The following is a 22110-nucleotide window of genomic DNA, read 5'->3' on the forward strand; positions in this document are numbered from 1 at the left end:
ACTAGGATTTCTTTTTTGATTTTTTTCATTCGTTTTCGATATTCATATTAGAGTCTGAATGCCCCATAAGTCTATAATGGCTTCTTTGGTTGGCCTTCTAGAAATCCATTGCTAACAAAAATCACTACCAGTTTCCTCCATCACCACCACCAACAATCCATCCATAGATCTAATGGTAGCAAATTTCAACTCAACACAAGTCCAAAACCCTTCAAATATGGGCTACACTGAAAACATGTCTGCAACTTATCATTCTCCTACAAGCCCTTAGATTTCTTCTTCAATGTTGTGAATGATACTCCTTCCAAATCACTCATCCAGTACTTACACCGCGCTTGGGATCATAACCCCCTAACAGCATTGAAACTGATCTGCAATTTGCGCGGTGTTTGTAGTACTGGAAAATCTGATAAGGGAAGTTATTACACTGCTGCATTGTGGCTAAATGCAAAGACTGAAGTTGAAAGATTGAAAGAGAAAGCGAGTATAGATAAAACGGTAAAGAAAATTGAATATGGCGAAGAAGACGTTTTTTGATAGATACAGTGTTGATCCGGATGATAAATTCTTGCATAATTGCGTATCTGATTTATCCGTGAATTGTTTGAAGTTGGATCTTGACTTGTTAGGCGATGAGAAGTTGACGGTGATTAGTCTTGCTGCTAAATGATGTCCATCTTTAGATTCAGATACTTTTATGTGAAACTATAGCTAGAAAGGTGTTTCCAAGAGAATTGTGTTGTGAATACGAAGGGATTGAAGATGCACATTACGCGTATAGAGTGAGGGATCGATTTAGGAAGCAAGTTCTCGTCCCTTTACGTGCTGCATTAGAGTTGCCGGAGGTTTATATAGGTCGAAAAGATTAGGGTTTGATACCTTACAATAGAGTAGCATCAGTTGCTATGAAGATATACAAAGATAAATTCATGTAATACGAGGGAAAAGAAGTTTAAAGAGTGTATTGAGAAAGTGAAAGAGGGGAAGGCTAAGATTCCTGCTGGTGCATTGCTACCTCATCGATAATCGGAGAGTTAAACGACACGGATGATGAGGATCAAGTTGCTACAAAGAAACTGTGAATTACATAGGATTTTCCTGGGGATTAGTATGAAAATTCAAAAGAAACTTATTTTCCTGCAAATTTTCACACTAATTCCCATGAAAATCTCTATGTAATTCACAGTTTGCTTATAGTATAGTAGATAACTTGTCGATAAAGGGGAAGTTGAAAAATTGTCTTACTGTTTGTGACGTATCTGGTAGTATGACGGGTACTCCAATGGAAGTGTTCGTGGCATTAGGAGTCCTTGTTTCGGAGCTAAGTGTAGAGCCATGGAAAGGCAAGCTTATCATGTTCAGTAACAACCCGACCCTTCAAATAGTCGAAGGGGAGAGTTTGATTTCTAAAGTCGAGTTTGTGAGATAAATGGAATGGAGAATGAACGCTGATTTTCAAAAAAAGTTTTTGATTTAATACTGAAAGTGGCTATTGATGGAATTTGATCAAGCCTCGACGAATCAATGGGAGACGGATTATGAGACGATTGTTAGGAAATTTAAGATGAATGGATACGAAAATCGTGTACCTGAGATTGTGTTTTGGAATTTGAGATATTCGAGAGCTGCACGAGTGAAAGCAAAGAAGAAAGGAGTTCGAGCTGTGAGTGATTTTTCGAAGAATTTGGTTACGTTGTTCATGGAAGAGAGGGATTTTAATCCTGGAGATATAATGGAAACAGCAATTTCTGGTGAAGAATATCAAAACCTAGTTGTGCTTTGATTGATAAATGAAAAAGTTATGAAAAATTGTCAAGCTTAACTTTTTTGTATTTCATTGTCAAATATATGGTCTGTTTGTTATATTTTATGAACAAAAAATAAGGTTACTCAGTCCAATAAGACTTGTGAATGATTCAACAAATCTTTGTTGACTCAAATGGTTGCATTTAGAGTTTAATTATAGGTCTATATAGGATTCAGAGGTCCTGGTGTCACGTTGTTCAAGTAAGATAAGCGGACGAATTATTTTTGGATTATAATTGAGTTACTTTTTATTTAAATCAATCGATCGAATATGCATATTTTCACACTAAAATTTGAACTTGTATAAATCATCTAATAGGTGTTAAACTTTATATATTCGTATTCCATTGATTTTATGTAATAAGACAAACATGTGATATGTATTTTATGATAAACTACTTTAGTTTGAAATAATTACAATTTGTATAGTCTTATCTCTTTCCCTCTTTCTCTCTCTCGTCCCTTTCTCTCTACTACAACTAAATAAAACATTTATATAATATGACAATTGTATTATGTATTTGTATTTCATATAAACTATATATATATATATATATATATATATATATATATATGTATATATATTACATATCAATTGTATATATATTATGTATCAATTGTATTATGACAATTTATATTCTGTAAATTGTATTTGTCGATACAAATTGTATTCATTAATATAATTATATACTTGTTTTCACTAATATAATTGATACAAACCAATTGCATTTGTGATAAACTTGATACAATGAATACAATATGTATTGATCCTCTCGGTCGAATGTATTATGTATCAATTGTATTCAATCAAATATAAGTGAGAGGTTTGTATTTTATATCAACTATATTTGTAATATTTGTCAATGGTAGTCGTGATACTATGAATATAATGTGTACTCATCCTCTCTCCTCCCTCTCTCAATCTCACTCGCCTCTCTCAATCTTGTTCGCGTCTCTCCTCCTTATATGTAGCTAAATACAATAGCTTCGTGATACAACCTGAAACAACGAATACAATAGGTATTCAACATTTCTCTCCCTCTCTCTTTCAGATCTTGTTGGCCTCTCTCCTACCTCAAACATGTAACTGTAATTCGTAATTAGGTAACCTATAGCTATAAATCTCTAATTAAGTCCTAACTATAGTCATTTTTGAAAGTTTCCATTTTATTATGCTGTGCTATTAAAAATTAACTTTTTGTTGTTTAAATTTTTTTGTCGCTCCTTTTAAAAAGAAAAACTTTTTTCTTTTCTAATTGTTTCACCTTCTTTTTGGTTGGAAAAATGAATATTTATGTCTTTTTTTAATCTTTTATTTATTAAGGTGGAAATGCTTGATAGTCAAATAAATATTAATATCGATACATTACATAATTGTTTATATCATATCGATATACGATTATACATCATTTATATAATGCTTATATATTACATACCTATTTATATAATATCGATACACGATTATACATCATTTATATAATGCTTATATATTACATACCTATTTATATAATATCAATATATTACATGATATACACTATATAACTATTTGTACATTGTATATACATGTTTATACACTATTTATATTAGACAGATACATTTTATATAACTACTTATAAAATATTGATACATAATATATACACTGCATAACTATTTATACAACCTATATATTTATTTTTACACCATTTATAGAATATTAATAGATGGAAAAAATTGCATGAAATTTTTTTTAGTAAAAAGGAAAAGAATTTTTTTAAATTATTCAAAAATTGCATCTAACAAACAAAATAATTTTCTTTTTCAAAAAAATTAACACCGGAAAAAGGAAAAATTGCGTGGATAAGTAAATATATACGAGTTAATACGACAACACAGTTATAGTTTGAATTAATTACGATTCACAACTTGATTTTAGCTATGGTTACGTCACTCACAGATATAATACAATTAGCCTCTCTCCACTCTCTCCACTCTCACGCTCGCCTCTCTCTTTCCTCTCCCAGTCTTACCCGGCTCTCTCCCCATCTCCCAATCTCGCTCGCCAGAAACACAAATGCATATGTATATTAGTTACATATATACAATTATCTGACATATATACATATATAGTTTGCATCTCCCCACTCTTTGTCGTCTCGCTCGCCTCACTATTCTCTCTCTCAATCTTGCTCGCCAGATATACAAATACATATGTATACCAGCTACATATATACAATTATTTGACAGATATGCAATTTGACGGACATACATATACAATATGCCTCCCTCCATCATCTACAGTTTCTCGCTCGCTTCTCTCTCCCTCTCCCGATCTTGCTCGTTTCTCTCCCCTCTCTCCTAATCTCGCTCGTCTCTCTCAATCCTTTAACATTCATCTATGACTCGTAACTAGAAAAATATAGCCATGGAGCATAAGTTAATTATTTTTGACTGGCTATAGTGATGAAGTAAAAATGGACTAATGGCCTTGGGCCGAGCTATGTTGAGCCCATGACCCTTATGGAGTTTTTTTTAACAACTTTCACATATAGTAAATATAAAAATCATATTTGTTGTTGGAGCTATAGTTTGCATAATTGCGCTACATGATAAATTTTATGTTTGCTATGAAGCTTTTGATTTGCATAGTCTTATCTCTTTCCCTCTCTCTCGTGCGTCCCTTTCTCTCTAGTACAACTAAATAAAAACATTTATATAATATGACAATTGTATAATGTATTTGTATTTCATATAAACTCTATTTATATTACATATCAATTGTATATGTATTATGTATCAATTGTATTATGACAATTTATATTTTGTAAATTGTATTTGTCGATACAAATTGTATTCATTAATATAATTGATATACTTATATTCACTAATATAATTGATACAAACAAATTGCATTTGTGATAAAACTTGATACAATGAATACAATATGCATTCATCCTCTCTATCGAATGTATTATGTATCAATTGTATTCAATCAAATATAAGTAAGAGGTTTGTATTTTATATCAATTGTTGTATTTTGTATCAACTATATTTGTAATATTTATCAATTGTAGTCGTGATACTATGAATACATGTGTACTGATTCTCTCTCCTCCCTCTCTCGATCTTACTCACCTCTCTCAATCTTGTTCGCGTCTCTCCTCCTTATATGTAGCTAAATACAATAGTTTCTGATACAATTATATTCATTTTGATACAAAACAATTGTATCAATTATATTCGTGATACAACCTGAAACAACGAATACAATAGGTATTCAACATTTCTCTCCTCTATCTTTCAGATTTTGTTGGCCTCTCTCCTACCTCAAACATGTAACTATAATTCGTAATTAAGTAACCTATAGCTATAAACCTCTAATTAAGTCCTAACTATAGTCATTTTTGAAATTTTCCATTTTATTGTGTTGTGCTATTAAAAAACAACTTTTTGTTGTTTATATTTTTTTGTCACTCTTTTTAAAAAGAAAAACTTTCTTTTTTCTAATTGTTTCCCTTTTTTTTTTTGGTTGGAAAAATAAATATTTATGTCTTTTTTTTAATCTTTTATTTATTAAGGAGGAAATGCATGATAGTCAAATAAATATTAATATCGATACATTACATAATTGTTTATATAATATCGATACACGATTATACATCATTTATAATGCTTATACATTACATACCTATTTATATAAGGGAAACTTACATAAATATACTAAAATAAAAAAATATTTACCATTTATAGCAATAATATCTTTTTTTCACTTGATCACTTTTAATTCATTTTTAATACAAGTTTAATACATATTACAAATAACAATTTATTATTCATATATAATACAAATTTTAATAATGGATAATACATTTATCGCACATTTTAATACACTTATAATACAATATGTCAAATTTTTAACAAACAAACATAATATATTTCAAAAAACAATTATAATTCATATATATTGCATACATAATTCACTTTTAATTCATATTGTAGATTTGACATAGCATTGTTATAAATGGTAATAAATAAAAAGTATTGCTAAAATCAGTAATTATTTATTAAAATGTACTAATTTATGTAATTTTTCCTTTATATAATATCAATATATTACATGATATACACTATATAACTATTTGTACATTGTATATACATGTTTATACTCTATTTATATTATACGGATACATTTTAATAACTACTTATAAAATATTGATACAGAATATATACACTACATAACTATTTATACAACCTATATATTTATTTTTACACCATTTATACAATCTTAATAGAGAAATAAAATGCATGAAAATATTCTTTTAATAAAAAGGAAAAGAGTTTTTTTTTTAAAATATTCAAAAATTGCAGCTAAACAAACAAAATAATTTTCTTTTTTTAAAAAAAAAGGTAACACCGGAAAATGAAAAAATTATGCGAATAAGCAAATATATACGAGTTAATACGACAACATAGTTATAGTTTGAATTAAATACGGTTCACAACTTGATTTTAGCTATGATTACATCACTCACAGATTTACAAACACAATTAACCTCTCTCCACTCTCTGCCCTCTCTCGCTCGCTCTCTCCTTCCTCTCCCAGTCTCACTCGGCTCTCTCTCCATCTCATAATCTCTCACGCCAGAAACACAAATACATATGTATATTAGTTACATATATACAATTATATGGCATATATACATATATAGTTCGCATCTCTCCACTGTTTGTGCTCTCGCTCGCCTCACTATTCTCTCTCTCAATCTTGCTCACCAGATATACAAATACATATGTATACCAGCTACATATATACAATTATTTGACACATATACATTTACAATTCGACGGACATACATATACAATATGCCTCCCTCCATCATCTACAGTTTCTCGCTCACATCTCTCCTCCCTCTCCCAATCTTGCTCGCCTCTCTCCCCCTCTCCTAATCTCGCTCATCTCTCTCATTCCTTTAACATTCAGCTACGAATCGTAACTAGAAAAATATATCCATTGAGCATAAGTTAAATATTTTTAAGTGGCTATAGTGAGGAAGTAAAAATGGAGTAATGGCCTTAGGCCGAGCTCTGTAGAGCCCATGACCCTTATGGAGTTTTTTTTAAACAACTTTCACATGTAGCAAATATAAAAAGCACATTTGTTGTTGTAGCTATAGTTTGCATAATTGCGTTCCATGACAAATTTTATGTTTGCTATGAAGCTTTTGATTTGTATAATTCTCTAATATATACAATTTGATACAAATTATTCGGCTTTGTATAAATTTATTTATACATTGTAATTTGTATAATAAAATATGTGTTTATATTATCACAAGTGTATATGATGAAAAATATATATATTTGTATTTGTATATATATTTTCTCTCGCTTTATACAAATACAAACACATTTTATATACTTTTATACTAATTATATACTAAATCAGATGTCAAAAATAGGATGTTTGTTACGAATTACAAATAAAATAAACTATGACTAAACATTAATTTGAATTAATAATTTGCTATTTCATAAAATTTCCCCCCTTTTTTCTATAAATAGAAAATTGACTATTTTTTTGTAAGCTTTTTATTTGTTTGTATATAAATGAAAATTTTACAGATCTCTCACGTATATTTAATGAAATACAATTGATTCATAATATATTTGATAGAGAGGATGAATGCTCATTATATTCATTGTGTCAAATTTTGTCTCAAATACAATCTATTTGGAATAAAAATACATTTATTAAATCACACAATGTTGACACCCAATTTTGACCCGCGTCGGTATGAGTTAGTTAGTTTTATAAACCTTGCGAAAATAAATATATGTACATATATACATATATGTATATACATATATGTATATGTATATGTGTATATCTTAAACCCATTCCTTTACCCCAGGCCCAGCCCCTCTTAATCTTCAGCCCCAACATTAATTCCCAGGCCCAATTACCTCAACCCAACCCAATTCAAACCCAAAAACCACCCAAAAAACCCGACCCAACACCTGACCCAACCCCAATAACCCGTTTCCCCCCCTTTCTTCTTCAGCACATTCAATCTGTTCCCAACAGAAAACCAGAACAAAATAGAAACCCAGAACAACAAACGAAACCCGGAAAACCCCGCGTCTCCCCCACGCTCTCGTCTCCCTCACGCGTCTCTCCCCACGCGACCTCCCTCTTCTTCTTTCCCTTCTCCCATCTTCCCCACGTCTGTTTTCAGAAAACAGAAATACACCAAATTCCCAAGAAACAGACGCGCGACAGCCCCAAATCGAAAATCTCTCCAAAATGCTCCGCGTCTCTCCCTCACGCTCTCTCCCTTTCTCTCCCCATCCCATCGCAGCCTGTAAAAAACGCAGAAAAACAGCAGCCCCACCCGCGTTTCTCACGCGACCTCTCTCCCTCGCGCGTCCCTCTCTCCTCGCCAGTACGCCTCGCAGCAGACCTGCTTTCGGCGGTGGCAGACCTGTTTTCGGCTGTAGCAGACACGCTAGCCATCCCTTCCCCTTTTTTCCGTTTCCGCAAAGGACGAACCTTTTCAGAAGGGATGGTGCACCATTAATGGAAGAGATTTCAAATTTTGAAATCAAAGGTCACGTCCCCGCCCTCCCTCTTCCGCAACCTTTTCCCTTTCTATTTAAACCCCTCTTCTCCTTCAGAAAAGGGGTTGGAATTTTCGGAATTGAAGAATCGTTAAACATTTAGAGATTTTTATCAAAATTTCAGAGGGGTTAGAATTTTGAGCGCTAGAAATTTTGGGAGTTGAAAAATTGTTAGATATTTGAGATTTTTGAAAAGAAAAGGAAAACACAGAAAAAGACATCATAGCGCAGTCTCCCTACTTTCCGTCGCCTCTGTGCTGCTTGTTGGAACTCTTAAACTCGCGTCGTGGTGGAAGTTGCTGTCGTCTTGCTCGCGCCGTCCCAGTCGCTGCTCCTCAACAGGTAATATCTCTTCCGTTTTGGATATGTTTTGTTGCGAATGTATTTAGCCATTTGGCCTCTCCCGAATCCGACGCATAGGGTGATTTCTCGTGTGGTTTTGCTGTTCGTCAACTGTTGTTCCTATGCTTTCATCTCTGTTTCTCCTCATGTCAAGCTTGTTTAATTGTTGTTTGCTTAATCTGCTGGCCATGTTTTTTTTTTGTTTGTTTATAAATTCGATTCTGTTGACGAGTATTGCTTGTTATTTAGGGTCATCATAGGTGTTGTTTCGTCCTTTTAAATTAAATGTTCGCTGTATCCTCACGTCATCCATGCCCGCTGGTTATTCTGTAGCTCTCTCAGGATTTGGTTTCTTTAAGAGATTCAGTGGCATCGATATTTTATTGATGGTATTGTTGAGTTATGTTATAGTTTCTTTACTCCAAGTATTTTGTTGCTCCCAAGCTGTTAAGTGTGTTGCTTTCGAGGTGGAATTGTATCTTAGAATTGCATCAGTTTTTTTTCTTTCGTGAGATTTGATTAAGTGTGATAGCTTTGTTTGGGTCCGTTTGTTCAATAAGACTGTTGCTCATTTTTGTTAAATAGTGGTGGTATAATCTCTGTATATGACAAGTGCATCAGTATGTGTGTGTGCACGACATGTCACCATTTGTTTCATGTCTCGGTTCTTTGGAAATTATGTTTAAGTTTTCTGTTTCTCTTAATTTTTGACTTCGTAATAGTCTGTTTTTTTTTTATCTCCGTTTATTCAAGATGCGTGTTATTAGTCCATCTTTCGCATACTAATTCGTTTCTACTTTGTTGCATGGGAAACTTCTTCTCGAGTCCATTTTGGGACTCCCCTTTATCCGTCCTCCTCCGTGCATCTCGGAAGGGCCTTAAAGGCTAAAATTCCCTTCATTCGAGTCATATATAATCAAGCGTAGCGGAGATTGAAGAAATCAAAGAAAGCGAAATTGGATTTTTATTTACTTTCTTTTGTATTCTGTTTGTAATGGGCATAAGCCCTTGTTGCTTTCTTTTCTCGTATTTATTTTATATGTTTAGATTAGGACAGGTTGAAACGGGTTAAAACCCAAAAGCAGGTGGGTCCAAAATTCGGTCAAGGCGAACAGAATCCGAATTTGGACCCAAAAATTTCTCTCTCCCTCTCTCTCTCTATCTCTCTTTGCTACTTGTTTACGTTTTATTTTGAATGTCGTTAGCTTAAGATTAGAAAACTCCAAACCCCCTTCGAAGCGCCTTCTATTTTATCAAATCTCAAAACTAAAATGGAATCTCAAAACGATAAATATTTCAACTCGTAAGTTGTTTAAAACTCTAACATGTTCAAAATTCAAATTCTAAGTTAGTTTGAATTTAAAGAGCTTTAAAATCTGAAAATTCGCCTAAGTAAATTTCTCATAAGTTTAATGATTTCAAAATTGCAAAGTTAAAATAAATAATAGTCAAATAAGTTAATCGCTGGAAAACCGTAATTAGCGGAGTGTCTTAGGTGCCTTTAACACCTTCCTAAGACACTAATATGAATCCCGAACCCTTAAAAGTTTTCAAACAATTTTCTGTTTAATTATTTGAAAACAAGTTTTCTTAATTTTCGCAAAATTAAGTGGCGACTCCTAAAAGTCAAAAATACCCTCTTTCGAAAATCACCTCTTTTCGATAAAACAGAAATGGCGACTCCGCTGGGGAATATTTGGAGGATTCTAACCTTAAGACTAACTTGTTTGACTAATTGTGATAATTGTTCACTTGCTTAAATACTTTAGTTTTCGAATAATTGCATTTCATGGCATAACTTCCGCCAAACGGCAAATAGACTGCATTAGGAAACGGAAGTTACGCGGCTTACCGCGACTTCTCTCAGAAATACCTCAAGAAATCATTTGGGAGTATCGAATAAATAGTTGGAATGCGGTCATCCGACGTTATTCGATAGCTCCACCCCGATGTTTGTCCGACTCGGGTAACCGTCTATTTGAAAACATTTCTAGAAAAGCCTAAGTTAGAGCGAAACCAAAACCAAAATTAGGCATTAGCCTAGGATGACTTAATACCCAAGGCGTATTAAGTCCATTTTAGTAGAAAACCACCAAAATCGCGTCTAAGGTCATCGACCTCACGACGCATCATGTTATTTGACATTCGAAAGTGTATGTGTGAAAACCAACTTGGGGGTAGGGGAAAGTCTAACGGGTTTCTGTTTTGCAGGTATGGACCGCTTCCCCAAATTCAACATGGTCATCTCAGCGCCACCCCAACTAACAATGTGGCACAACGACTTTGACGGAGATCATAGGTGGACTCTAAACAAGTATGTAGGGGCCTTGACCGAGCTAGTCAACATGAATGGTTGGCCAGAGTTGATAGAGGTACTCACGGGGTATTGGGACAGCCAAAGAATGGTCTTCCGTTTTGGAACGGCCGAAATCACCCCTACATTAGAAGAGATCAGGGATTGCATAGACACCGTGGGAACGGGCCTAGAAAGGAGAGCCCGAAAACAAGAGGACGTGTTTATTCCCAACAAACCTTCCGTTGAGGACATCTCGGATTGGTTAGGACTAAGAAAAGATTTCACTTATTGGTGTCAAGATTCCCACATAATGTTCAGAGATCTATACGTTAGATTTGGACACGCGAGTTTCTATGCCGCGTATAATCGGGAATTTAGAATTTCCTACAGGGAGTGGAACGAGCTCCGCCCATTGGCGTTTGCCATAGCCTTGTTGGGAACAATGGTCTTCCCGCACGGCCCGAGCCTGAGTATCAACACTAGAGTCATAACACTCGTCCAGACGCTATTCAAAGGGTACGAGAATCAAGGAACGACAAAGTACTACTCCGTAGCCCCAGTCATATTATCAGACATATATCGCGCTTTGGGTAAGTGCAAAGAGGGACATCGGTACTTCCAGGGCTGTAATCTGCTCCTCCAATGGTGGATTCTCAGCCACTTGGGCGAAGCGTGCCGGAACTCGAGAGCTGCACACTCTCGACAACAAGAACACCCTCAAGGACTTGAACGACTTGTTATTCTGGGCAAACATGAACAATCGGAAGACGAGAGGGAAATTGGCCCAAATTTTCTCCGAGTTGAGAGAAGAGGACCTCCAATGGATGCTCGACCGCTTCATATCCAAAGAGGTTGTCGTAGAAAGTCGAAGATGTGTCGTGCTTCCTTTACCCGGTATCCGAGGGATCCGCCCTTACGCGCCGTTTCGAGTCTTGCGACAGTTCGGAAGAGAGCAGACTGTGCCTAGAGAAGCGTATTATGGTGCTTATGTATATGACATTGGGGACGACAGGGTGGACGATGCTACAGAGATGCTCAGAGAATGGAAGAATGCCAAGCGCATGGGCAAAGACAGTATCGCCCCTGACCGATTCAACGCTGGATGCGACGAAGGCTACAAAGCATGGTTGAAGAGGGATATACAAAACATCTCCTTTCAAATTCCGCGTAGCTTTCGTAGTGTGACAGACAAAGAGGCCAAAGCAGAGGCCGAATTACGAGAATTAAAGGAAGAAGCTAATGAGGTCTACGCCAAATTTGTAGAGAATCAAGACGCACTCGAGAGGGCAACTCGAGAGATCGAGAGACTGAAGCAAGGGTATGACGAGTTCAACAACTGGATCCAGCAGAAAATTGAGAGGATGCGATATGAGAGCTTGGAAGACAAAGGGCGTCTGGGCGAAGGCTTTCTGTTGATGCTGAGGTACATGTTCCAACAGCACAAAAACCAGAAAAACGACGACGGAGCGGGATCGTCCGGAGCAGCATAGTGGATATCGCCCCTACGCGGGTTTTTCCTTGTTGTATTCGCATTGCTTTAGCCCCTGCGTGGGCCCAATGTTATCGCACTTTCTAAATAGCCCCTGCGTGGGTTTGTTTTTCCCCTTTAAAACGTTTCACTCATTGTTAAGTATTATTTTTGGGGGGAATCACTTGACTGGTTTAAATTCACACGTACATCATTCGAATGCGTTAGGCCTACCCTTGGCACAAAGGGTCCCCATGCATGATTAGGACGCGTTACCTATGTGCACTTAAATGCTTATGTGTTACGTTGCTTTGAATGAAGATATTGTAAACCCACTCCAAGCCCAAAACTCTAAAGAGTATACAGAAGCCACTATTAAAATGTCCGACCAAAATTTCTGAGTCTCTAGTTTCTCACGCAAAATCCATCTCCCACCACAAATCCTAAATACCGCTCTATCATCCCAGGGAAGTTGAATCACCGCTATGGACAAAGGCAAGAACATCCAGACGGAGCTCACTGAGGAGGAACTACGAAGAAAGATCGAACGAATCACTCGAGAGATTCAGAGGGTTGAAGAAGAGGGACTCAAAGTAGACGTGACCACGGCGATCTACAAAGCTGCGGTCTCAACCTTGGATGAAGATCTGGCGTCACAGATAAAGAGAAAGAAGGAGGTTGAGATGGAAACCGAAAGCCTAAGGAAAAGGTTGAACCTGCTTCGTTTGGAGATACACAAAGGAAAGGCGAGAGAAGCGAAAATAGATATCGAGACTGCCGTGTCGTTGGCCAGAAGTGCGGCACTCGACGAAGAATTGGCAACCCATAACCACTTAAAAGGCGGAAGACATCCCGCCCGTGAACAGGGAACAGATAACAGTAGCCCCGGCTATGAAGTAATTGAGGAGGACGTTGAAGAAGAAATCGTCTACAAGCCTCCGTTTCCGACTGTCTGAAAGGAAAGAAAAGACGCCACCACAAGACAAGAAATATCCAAATGTTGTTTTCCAGAAATTTCAATGTTGTTTTCCAATTCCCTTGTAATCATAATGAAAGAATGAGTGGAAAATTTTCATCCTAAATTCGAACTACGTTGGGCCTGAATTCTCCTCGTGAGATACGTAGGCAGCCTTTCCCGGCCCGGCCCCTATCACCAAAAATTTTCATTCTCCTCCGTGTTTCGGAGATACGAAGATAAGATCAACGGACGACGAAAAGCAGCTGCAAGAAAACCATAGCTCAACGTGATTCAGCTTTCCCGAGATGACGTCAAAACAAACAAATTCCTGTTTGTTCAAAATATATTTCCGTCCTCATTCGCGGGTTAAGATATCCTCAAACAAAGTGACTTGTGTGTTTATCTGTTTTATGTGCGATATTATGCATTTTGTACTCCGGATATGCACTGACAAATTTGCCTTTGAGTTGTTTTTTCATCACAGGTACCTCTTACTGATCTGTGTCGATAAAGCTGGCAGATCACCACTACTTCACCAGATCAAAAGGTCGCGCAGATTCCTTCCCCAGATCAAACGCAAATACAGACATGTGCGACAACAATGAACAAATCAGCCTCACAGATGTCGTGGTGGCTCAGCCCACCGCGGCAGAGCAGAATGAGCTTATTGCGCAGCTGATGCAGCAAATAGCTGACATGAGGGTAGAGATGCAACGGAGGCAAGACACCCCTCCGCCCGGATTCGGCCCCAACTTTCTCGACGCAAGACCCCCTACATACTTCCCCTCGTCCAGCTCGGATCCTACTCAGCAACGTCCATCGACACCCGTGCATAACCCCTCCAGAATAGATATAACCACCCAAAACCCCCAATACGCGTCAGTCTCATATCAGGCTCCCTCACCACCCCCAGACAATCCTCCACAAATACCACCACACCCCCAAAGCATTCCAATAGCCCCATCACCCCAAAATCAAACCTAAAATCCCGCCGCCGTCAATTCCCAAACACCGCATCCCCACTTTAACCAAAATACCAATCCACAAAATTTTCCGTAAAATTATCAAACCGCACAGAACGTTCCAAGCCCTTCCATAGCTCCACCCCTCCCCAAAAGAACCACTTTTCAAGTCCCAATCCCAGTCGAGCATGAGGTGCACGGCTCCGAGCTGGACCACTATGAGGAGCAAGAAAGAGAGTGGAGGTCGAGGGAAGAAGCAAAGGTAGACATAAAGGAGGAGATCCGGAAGGCAATGAGGGAATTGCAATGTACTCCAGACGTCGCCGGGTTAAGCTACGCAGAACTATGCATCCACCCAGACTTGAACCTGCCTGAAGGGTTCAAGATCCCGAAGTTTGATACCTTCGGTGAGGCGGGCAACCCCATGGCACACCTCAGAGCGTACTGTGACCAACTCGTGGGAGTTGGCAAAGATGAAGCCTTGCTAATGAGGTTATTCAGCCGGAGCCTGTGCGGTGAAGCCCTGGAGTGGTTCACGTCACATGAGACTCGACAGTGGCCCAGTTGGAGTGCACTGGCTAAGGAGTTCATCGACAGATTCGCGTACAACGTCGAAATAGTCCCTGATCGGTACTCCTTGGAGAAGATGAAGCAGAAGCCCACAGAAAGCTATCGCGAGTTCGCGTACAGATGGAGGAAGGAGGCAGCGAAGGTGAGGCCTCCAATGACCGAGAAGGATATTGTGGAGGTGTTCGTGCGGGTGCAGGAGCCCGAGTATTATGACAGAGTCATCTTATTAATCGGCGCCAAGTTCGCCGAGATAGTCAAGGTGGGTGAGACTATTGAAGATGGCCTGAAGTCGGGGAAGATAGCCCGAGTGTCTGCATCACCTGGGTCTTCCGGACTGGTAAGGAAGAAAAGAGAAGAGGTTAACGCTATCTCACACGGGGGAAGAAAGGCCCCCAGAAACTTACCACGTCCCCAAGGCCGCCCTTACCCTCCATCACAGCCTCATCAAGCCTACCGTCCAAACTCAAATCATTCCAGCCACTACAATGCCGGCCCCACTTATCCAGAAGCCCATATTGCGTCGTATCAGAATCCACCCCCGATTCCCCAAAATTTTCCAAACTACCCCCAAGCCTATCAAGTCCCTCTCCACTACCAGAATGTCGCTCCCAGCTGCGCTAATGTACAGCCAAACTATCAAGCGCCATTCCCCGCATATCAAATACAAACCCCAGCATATCAAAGCCCCCATCCAAATTACCAAGCCCCAAGGCCAAACCACCAAACAAATCCCTACCCCAGAACCCAAGCTCCACAACCAAACGCCCGCAATTACCAACAAGTCCCTCCCCCACAGCAGGGCGGGTATGATCCCCCTCGCCCCAGGTCTGAGAAGAAGCCCTCCAGAAGCTTCACCGTGTTGGCTGAAAGTAGAACTAAATTGTTCGAAAGGTTATCCGCGGCCGGATACATCCACCCTGTGGGCCCCAAGCCCGTGGATGTCCATTCCAGATTCTACAGACCGGAGCAGAGATGTGCTTACCATTCCAACAGTGTTGGACATGATACAGAAGATTGTATCAATCTCAAGCACAAGATCCAGGACTTGATTGACCAGGAAGTGGTCTCTCTTCAGCCCGCGGCGCCAAACGTCAACACGAATCTGTTGCCAAATCATGGGGGTGGAAACATCAACATGATAGAAATTGACGATGATGAGCGTGAAGCCAAGAGAATTACTCCTATTGTTCAGGAAGACTTGGAGAGGGCTGTCGCTTCTTTGAGCGTCAGGGAGAAAGGAGAGTTTGTCATTCTGACACCTGCAAAGGCTGTTGCCTTGGTGCCCTCAAGGACTCTCCCCAAACCCAAGTTTGTGATAGAAACGGCCGTGGCTCAAGGCATGACTAGGTCCGGAAGGTGCTACACCCCTTATGAGCTTGCTCTCGGAGGACAGAAGAAGGACCATGCTAAGAGGCCGATAAGCGAGGGGGAAGCAGAAGAGTTCTGGAGAAGGATGCAGCCGAAGGACTATTCCATCGTCAAACATTTAGAGAAGACTCCAGCTCAGATATCTGTATGGGCCCTGCTGATGAGCTCTCAGTCCCACAGGCAGGCCTTAATGAAAGCTCTTGATGATACATACGTGCCCTCAGGCACAAGCAGCGACAATGTAGCTGCTATGATTCACCGAGTCATTCAGGGACACCGTATCAGCTTCTGCGATGATGAGTTGCCATCCGAAGGGAGAGCCCACAACAAAGCTCTACACATCACCGTGGTATGCCGCGGAAAGATCGTCAACCGTGTTTTGGTAGACGACGGATCGGGCCTAAACATATGCCCCTTGTCCACGCTAAAGCAGCTGAGGTTTGACCTCGGAAAGTTGGAGAAAAACTAGGTCAATGTGAGAGCATTTGATGGTGTGCAGAGAGAGACGTTAGGGGCGGTGAACTTGATCATCCAAATGGGCCCCGCGGAGTTCGAGGCAAAATTCCAGGTGTTGGATATCGACACCAGCTATAACCTCCTTTTGGGAAGGCCATTTATTCATATGGCTGGAGCCATCCCTTCCACTCTTCACCAAGTGATGAAACTAGTATGGAGAAATGAAGAACTAGTTATTCACGGGGAAAGGAGCCATTCGGGTAAGCAGGTGCCGATCTTGGACGAGACGCCGCAAACTTCGGATTTCTACACAGTGGAGTTGGTAAATGCCACCGATGAGGGCCTGGCACCACAGACTCCCATGCCGGCCGTGTACAAAATGATCGCCACGGTAATGCTGCAGAGCGGATTCGAACCAGGTTTCGGATTAGGAAGGAATGCGCAAGGGATCATCGAGCCAGTTCCGGTCCTTGCTACAGGATCAAGGTATGGTTTGGGGTTCATCCCCACAGATGATGATATGAAGATGAAGAGGAAAAGGGATCAAGGGTTGACTAAGCCGATCCCGCATCTCTATCAATCCTTTCCAATCCGGGAGCGTGCCGAGTCTGCAGACGATGGGGAAGGAATCTGTGACCTGTTCAAGGAGATCAACGCCGTCATCGAGGAGGAGGCTGAGCCTGCAGGCATTCGTGATGCTGAACCAGGGGAGATGCTGCAAAATTGGACGTCCACGCCGATCCTGATGCCCCGAACTCTGTGGTAGAATGGAGTTATTTTGTGCATGCCAAAATCGGTGGTCGTTCGGAAGAGGCCCGAGACCCACCATTTCTGCATTTTCTTGATTTTGAATTTTGTTATGATTGTTTAAAGGGCGACGTGGCCTCGTGCCATGACCCAACTTTGCATCTTGATTCAATTTAAATGAAAGCCTCCTTATTTTGACTTTGTTTATTCGATTGCTTGTTATATTTTGCTTTTCTAATTTTGTCTGTTTATGATTTCAGTAACGTAAGTTACAAACCTGCCAACGTCATGTCATGTCATGAGCTAAACGAACAAAATGAGGCAAATGACGATGAGGCTGACGACTACGACGAAAAAAGTGGGGAACCAGACTATGTAGTAGAAGAGTTTCGACAGTTTGAGAATCAACATAAACCGAATCTGGAGGAAACAGAGACGGTAAATTTGGGAGATTCAGAATGTGTCAAAGAGGTTAAGATCAGCACTCACCTGAATAAAACTCAGAAGGAGAGCCTGATTCATTTGCTTGCCGAATACAGCGATGTGTTTGTTTGGGAGGTCAGTGATATGCAGGGGCTGAGTACCGATGTCGTATCTCATAAGCTGCCTATCAACCCAGGGTTCGAGCCAGTGAAGCAAAAGACTCGGAAATTCAAGCCTGAGTTGAGTTTGAAGATTAAGGAGGAAATCACCAAGCAGATAGAGTCCCGGTTGGTAGAAGTAACGCAATATCCCACCTGGTTGGCGAATGTCGTTCCGGTCGCCAAGAAAGATGGAAAAATCAGGATTTGCGTTGATTACAGAGATCTCAACAAGGCTAGTCCAAAGGATAATTTCCCGTTGCCAAATATCCATATTCTGATTGATAACTGTGCCAAACATGAGATGCAGTCATTCGTGGATTGTTACGCGGGTTATCACCAGATTCTGATGGATGAAGAAGACGCGGAGAAAACGGCCTTCATCACGCCTTGGGGGGTATATCACTACAGGGTGATGCCGTTTGGGCTCAAAAACGCCGGTGCCACTTACATGAGAGCCATGACGACTATCTTCCACGACATGATTCACAAGGAAATTGAAGTGTACGTGGACGACGTCATAATTAAATCCCGCGAGAGTTCGGATCATTTGACACACCTGCGAAAATTCTTTGAACGTTTGCGTAGGTACAACTTGAAGCTAAATCCCGCCAAGTGTGCTTTTGGAGTCCCAGCTGGGAAATTGTTAGGGTTTATAGTCAGCAGAAGAGGTATTGAGCTCGACCCTTCCAAGATTAAAGCAATTCAGGAGTTACCTCCGCCGAAGACGAGAAAAGAGGTGATGAGCTTCTTAGGGAGATTAAACTATATCAGCCGGTTTATAGCACAGTCGACGGTGGTATGTGAGCCTATCTTCAGGTTGCTGAAGAAAGATGCCCCAACTAAGTGGACTGAGGAGTGCCAGACCGCTTTCGACGCTATCAAGAGCTACTTGTCTAATCCACCAGTATTGGTTCCTCCGCGAGAAGGGAGTCCTTTGTTGCTGTATTTGTCTGTTTCAGATAACGCCTTTGGATGTGTACTGGGTCAACACGACGAGACAGGGAAGAAGGAAAGGGCAATCTACTACATCAGCAAGAAATTTACTCCGTACGAGTCTCGTTACACTCTGCTGGAAAGAACATGTTGTGCTCTGACGTGGCTTGCCCAGAAGCTGAGGCACTATTTGTCGTCGTACACTACATATCTTATCTCCAGAATGGATCCATTGAAGTATATTTTCCAGAAAGCGATGCCGACCGGGAAGTTAGCTAAATGGCAAATGCTGTTGAGTGAGTTTGACATCGTGTACGTGACTCAGAAGGCAATAAAAGCACAAGCTTTGGCTGATCATCTTGCGGAAAATCCCGTTGATGAAGAGTATGAACCTCTCAAGACATATTTTCACGATGAAGAAGTGTCATTTGTGGGTGAAGATATCTCTGAAGCTTATCCAGGTTGGAGATTATTCTTCGATGGAGCGGTGAACCACCAGGGTAAAGGTGTTGGAGCAGTCTTGGTATCAGAATCTGGTCAGCACTATCCTATAGCGGCTAAACTACGATTCAACTGCACAAACAACATGGCTGAGTATGAAGCTTGCATTCTCGGTTTGAAAATGGCCGTTGACATGAATGTATACGAGTTACTGGTTATTGGAGATTCAGACCTCTTGATTCATCAGGTTCAGGGAGAATGGGCTGTGAAGAACCCGAAGATTGTACCTTACGTACAATATGTGCAAAATCTGTGTAAAAGGTTTCGCCAGATCGAGTTCAGACATACTCCCAGAATACAGAATGAATTAGCTGATGCTCTTGCCACCATCGCGTCAATGATCAAACATCCGGATACTGATTACATCGACCCGTTGGATATAGACTTGAAGGAACATCCAGTCCATTGTTCACATGTTGAATCAGAACCAGATGGTTTGCCCTGGTATTTCGACATAAAGAGGTACTTAGAGTCTGGGACATATCCAGAAGATGCCGCATCTAATCAAAAGAAGTCGATACGTCGTATGGCTCTCAATTTCTTTTTGAATGGAGAAGTCTTTTACAGGAGGACTCCAGATTTGGGCCTTTTGAGATGCGTGGATGCTACTGAAGCCGTGAGGCTTATTGAACAGATACATGCTGGAGTCTGTGGCACACATATGAACGGGCTTACCTTGGCAAGAAAAGTCCTTCGAGCCGGTTATTTCTGGATGACTATGGAGCATGACTGCTGCAAATTCGTGCAAAAATGCCACAAATGTCAAGTGCACGGCGATCTGATACGGGTGCCACCTCACGAACTTAATGCTATGAGTTCGCCTTGGCCATTTGTAGCTTGGGGAATGGATGTCATCGGTCCTATAGAGCCAGCCGCTTCTAATGGACACAGATTCATTTTGGTTGCCATCGATTATTTCACCAAGTGGGTGGAAGCAGCCTCTTACAAATCGGTAACCAAGAAAGTGGTGGCCGACTTTGTCCGCAACAATCTGATATGCCGATTTGGAGTTCCAGAATCCATCATCACGGATAACGGTGCAAATGTCAACAGTCATCTGATGAAAGAGATATGTGAACAATTTAAGATTGTTCACCGAAGGTCCACTGCTTATCGCCCTCAAATGAACGGAGCTGTAGAGGCCGCCAACAAGAACATCAAGAAGATTCTGAGGAAAATGATTGAAAAGCAGTGGGGTTGGCATGAAATGTTGCCATATGCTCTACTGGGTTATCGAACGACGGTCAGAACATCAACTGGAGCTACTCCATACTTGCTAGTGTACGGAACAGAAGCAGTCGTACCTGTTGAAGTCGAGATACCGTCACTGAGGATCATCCAAGAAGCTGAGCTAAGTAATGCTGAGTGGGTTAGCAAACGGATTGACCAACTAGCTTTGATTGATGAGAAGAGGATGGTTGCTGTTTGCCATGGCCAGTTGTATAGACAAAGAATGACTCGCGCTTTTCACAAAAGAGTAAGAGCCAGAAATTTTGAAGTTGGTCAGTTGGTTCTTAAGCGTATTTTTCCTCATCAAGACGAGCACAAAGGAAAGTTCGCACCGAACTGGCAAGGTCCTTACATGGTTCGCAAAGTACTATCTGGAGGTGCTTTAGTCTTGTCAGAGATGGATGGCGCTGTATGGCCCAAGCCTATCAATTCAGATGCTGTCAAGAGATATTACGCGTGAAGTTCGTTTTGCATTTTCCATCATTTACTTGTAATCTTCTGTTTGCTTGTATTTGTTCGAATTTGAATACTTATCCCTCTTGTAACGAACTACGTCTGACCTGAATTCTCGAGAACGAGATACGTAGGCGGCCCATGTCGGCTTCGGTCACCCCATTTATCCCCTTTAATCATTTCTTTGCACCTGAACTACGTTCGACCTGAATTCTCAAGAATGAGATACGTAGGCGGCCTTTGTCGGCTTCGGTCGGTTTCTTTGTAGATTTTATTCTTGTTAACCTTTAAGGGGAACTACGTTTGACCTGATTCCTGCCTCAACGGGATACGTAGGCGCCACAAGGGCTCGGTCATATATCTCGTAAATTTTATTCCCCCCTTCTACAATAGAAACTGGGACAGAATTTTTTTTTAGAGGGACTCAAAAAATTCTCCAGAAGGAACCTTCTCTTTAGCGGATCAAACTAAAGACATTTCGAATTTGCGACTGGGACAGAATTTTTGAGAAGATCTCAAAAATTTCGAGATCTGTGCGATTACAATGGAAAGAGGAGCAAGATACTAAACTGGGACAGAAATTTTGAGGATAGCCTCAAAATTTTGTCATGGGACTTCCCTACAAGTCCGGAATGCCTCTGAAATTCATTCGACAAGCGACGGACTCAAAGAAGCTCGTTAAGCCTGACATGACATGACTTGGCATTGACTTTTCGAGATACTATTTCCTAAAAATTTCTTGCTTCTCTTAAAAATTTTCCTTTTATATTTCATCTGTTTTGGCATAAGATATTTTCTTATCTATCAAAAGTCGGGAAATCGGGAAATCAACCGGAGACATC

General features: G+C 40.1%; 1 protein-coding gene and 1 pseudogene across 1 annotated transcript; both read left to right on the plus strand.

The window, feature by feature from the left end:
- Positions 1–234: 234 nt before the first annotated feature.
- LOC101245789 (uncharacterized) lies at positions 235–1783 on the plus strand (annotated as a pseudogene).
- Positions 1784–14052: 12269 nt separating this feature from the next.
- LOC138340789 (uncharacterized) lies at positions 14053–21275 on the plus strand. The gene is made up of 5 exons (XM_069293013.1): positions 14053–14292; positions 14542–16746; positions 16864–17582; positions 17828–20019; positions 20074–21275. The coding sequence occupies exons 1-5, from the start codon at positions 14053–14055 to the stop codon at positions 21273–21275; spliced, it is 6558 nt and encodes a 2185-aa protein (XP_069149114.1).
- Positions 21276–22110: the final 835 nt, after the last annotated feature.

This window comes from Solanum lycopersicum, chromosome 1 (genome assembly GCF_036512215.1).
Source record: "Solanum lycopersicum chromosome 1, SLM_r2.1".
Taxonomy (NCBI): Eukaryota; Viridiplantae; Streptophyta; class Magnoliopsida; order Solanales; family Solanaceae; genus Solanum; species Solanum lycopersicum.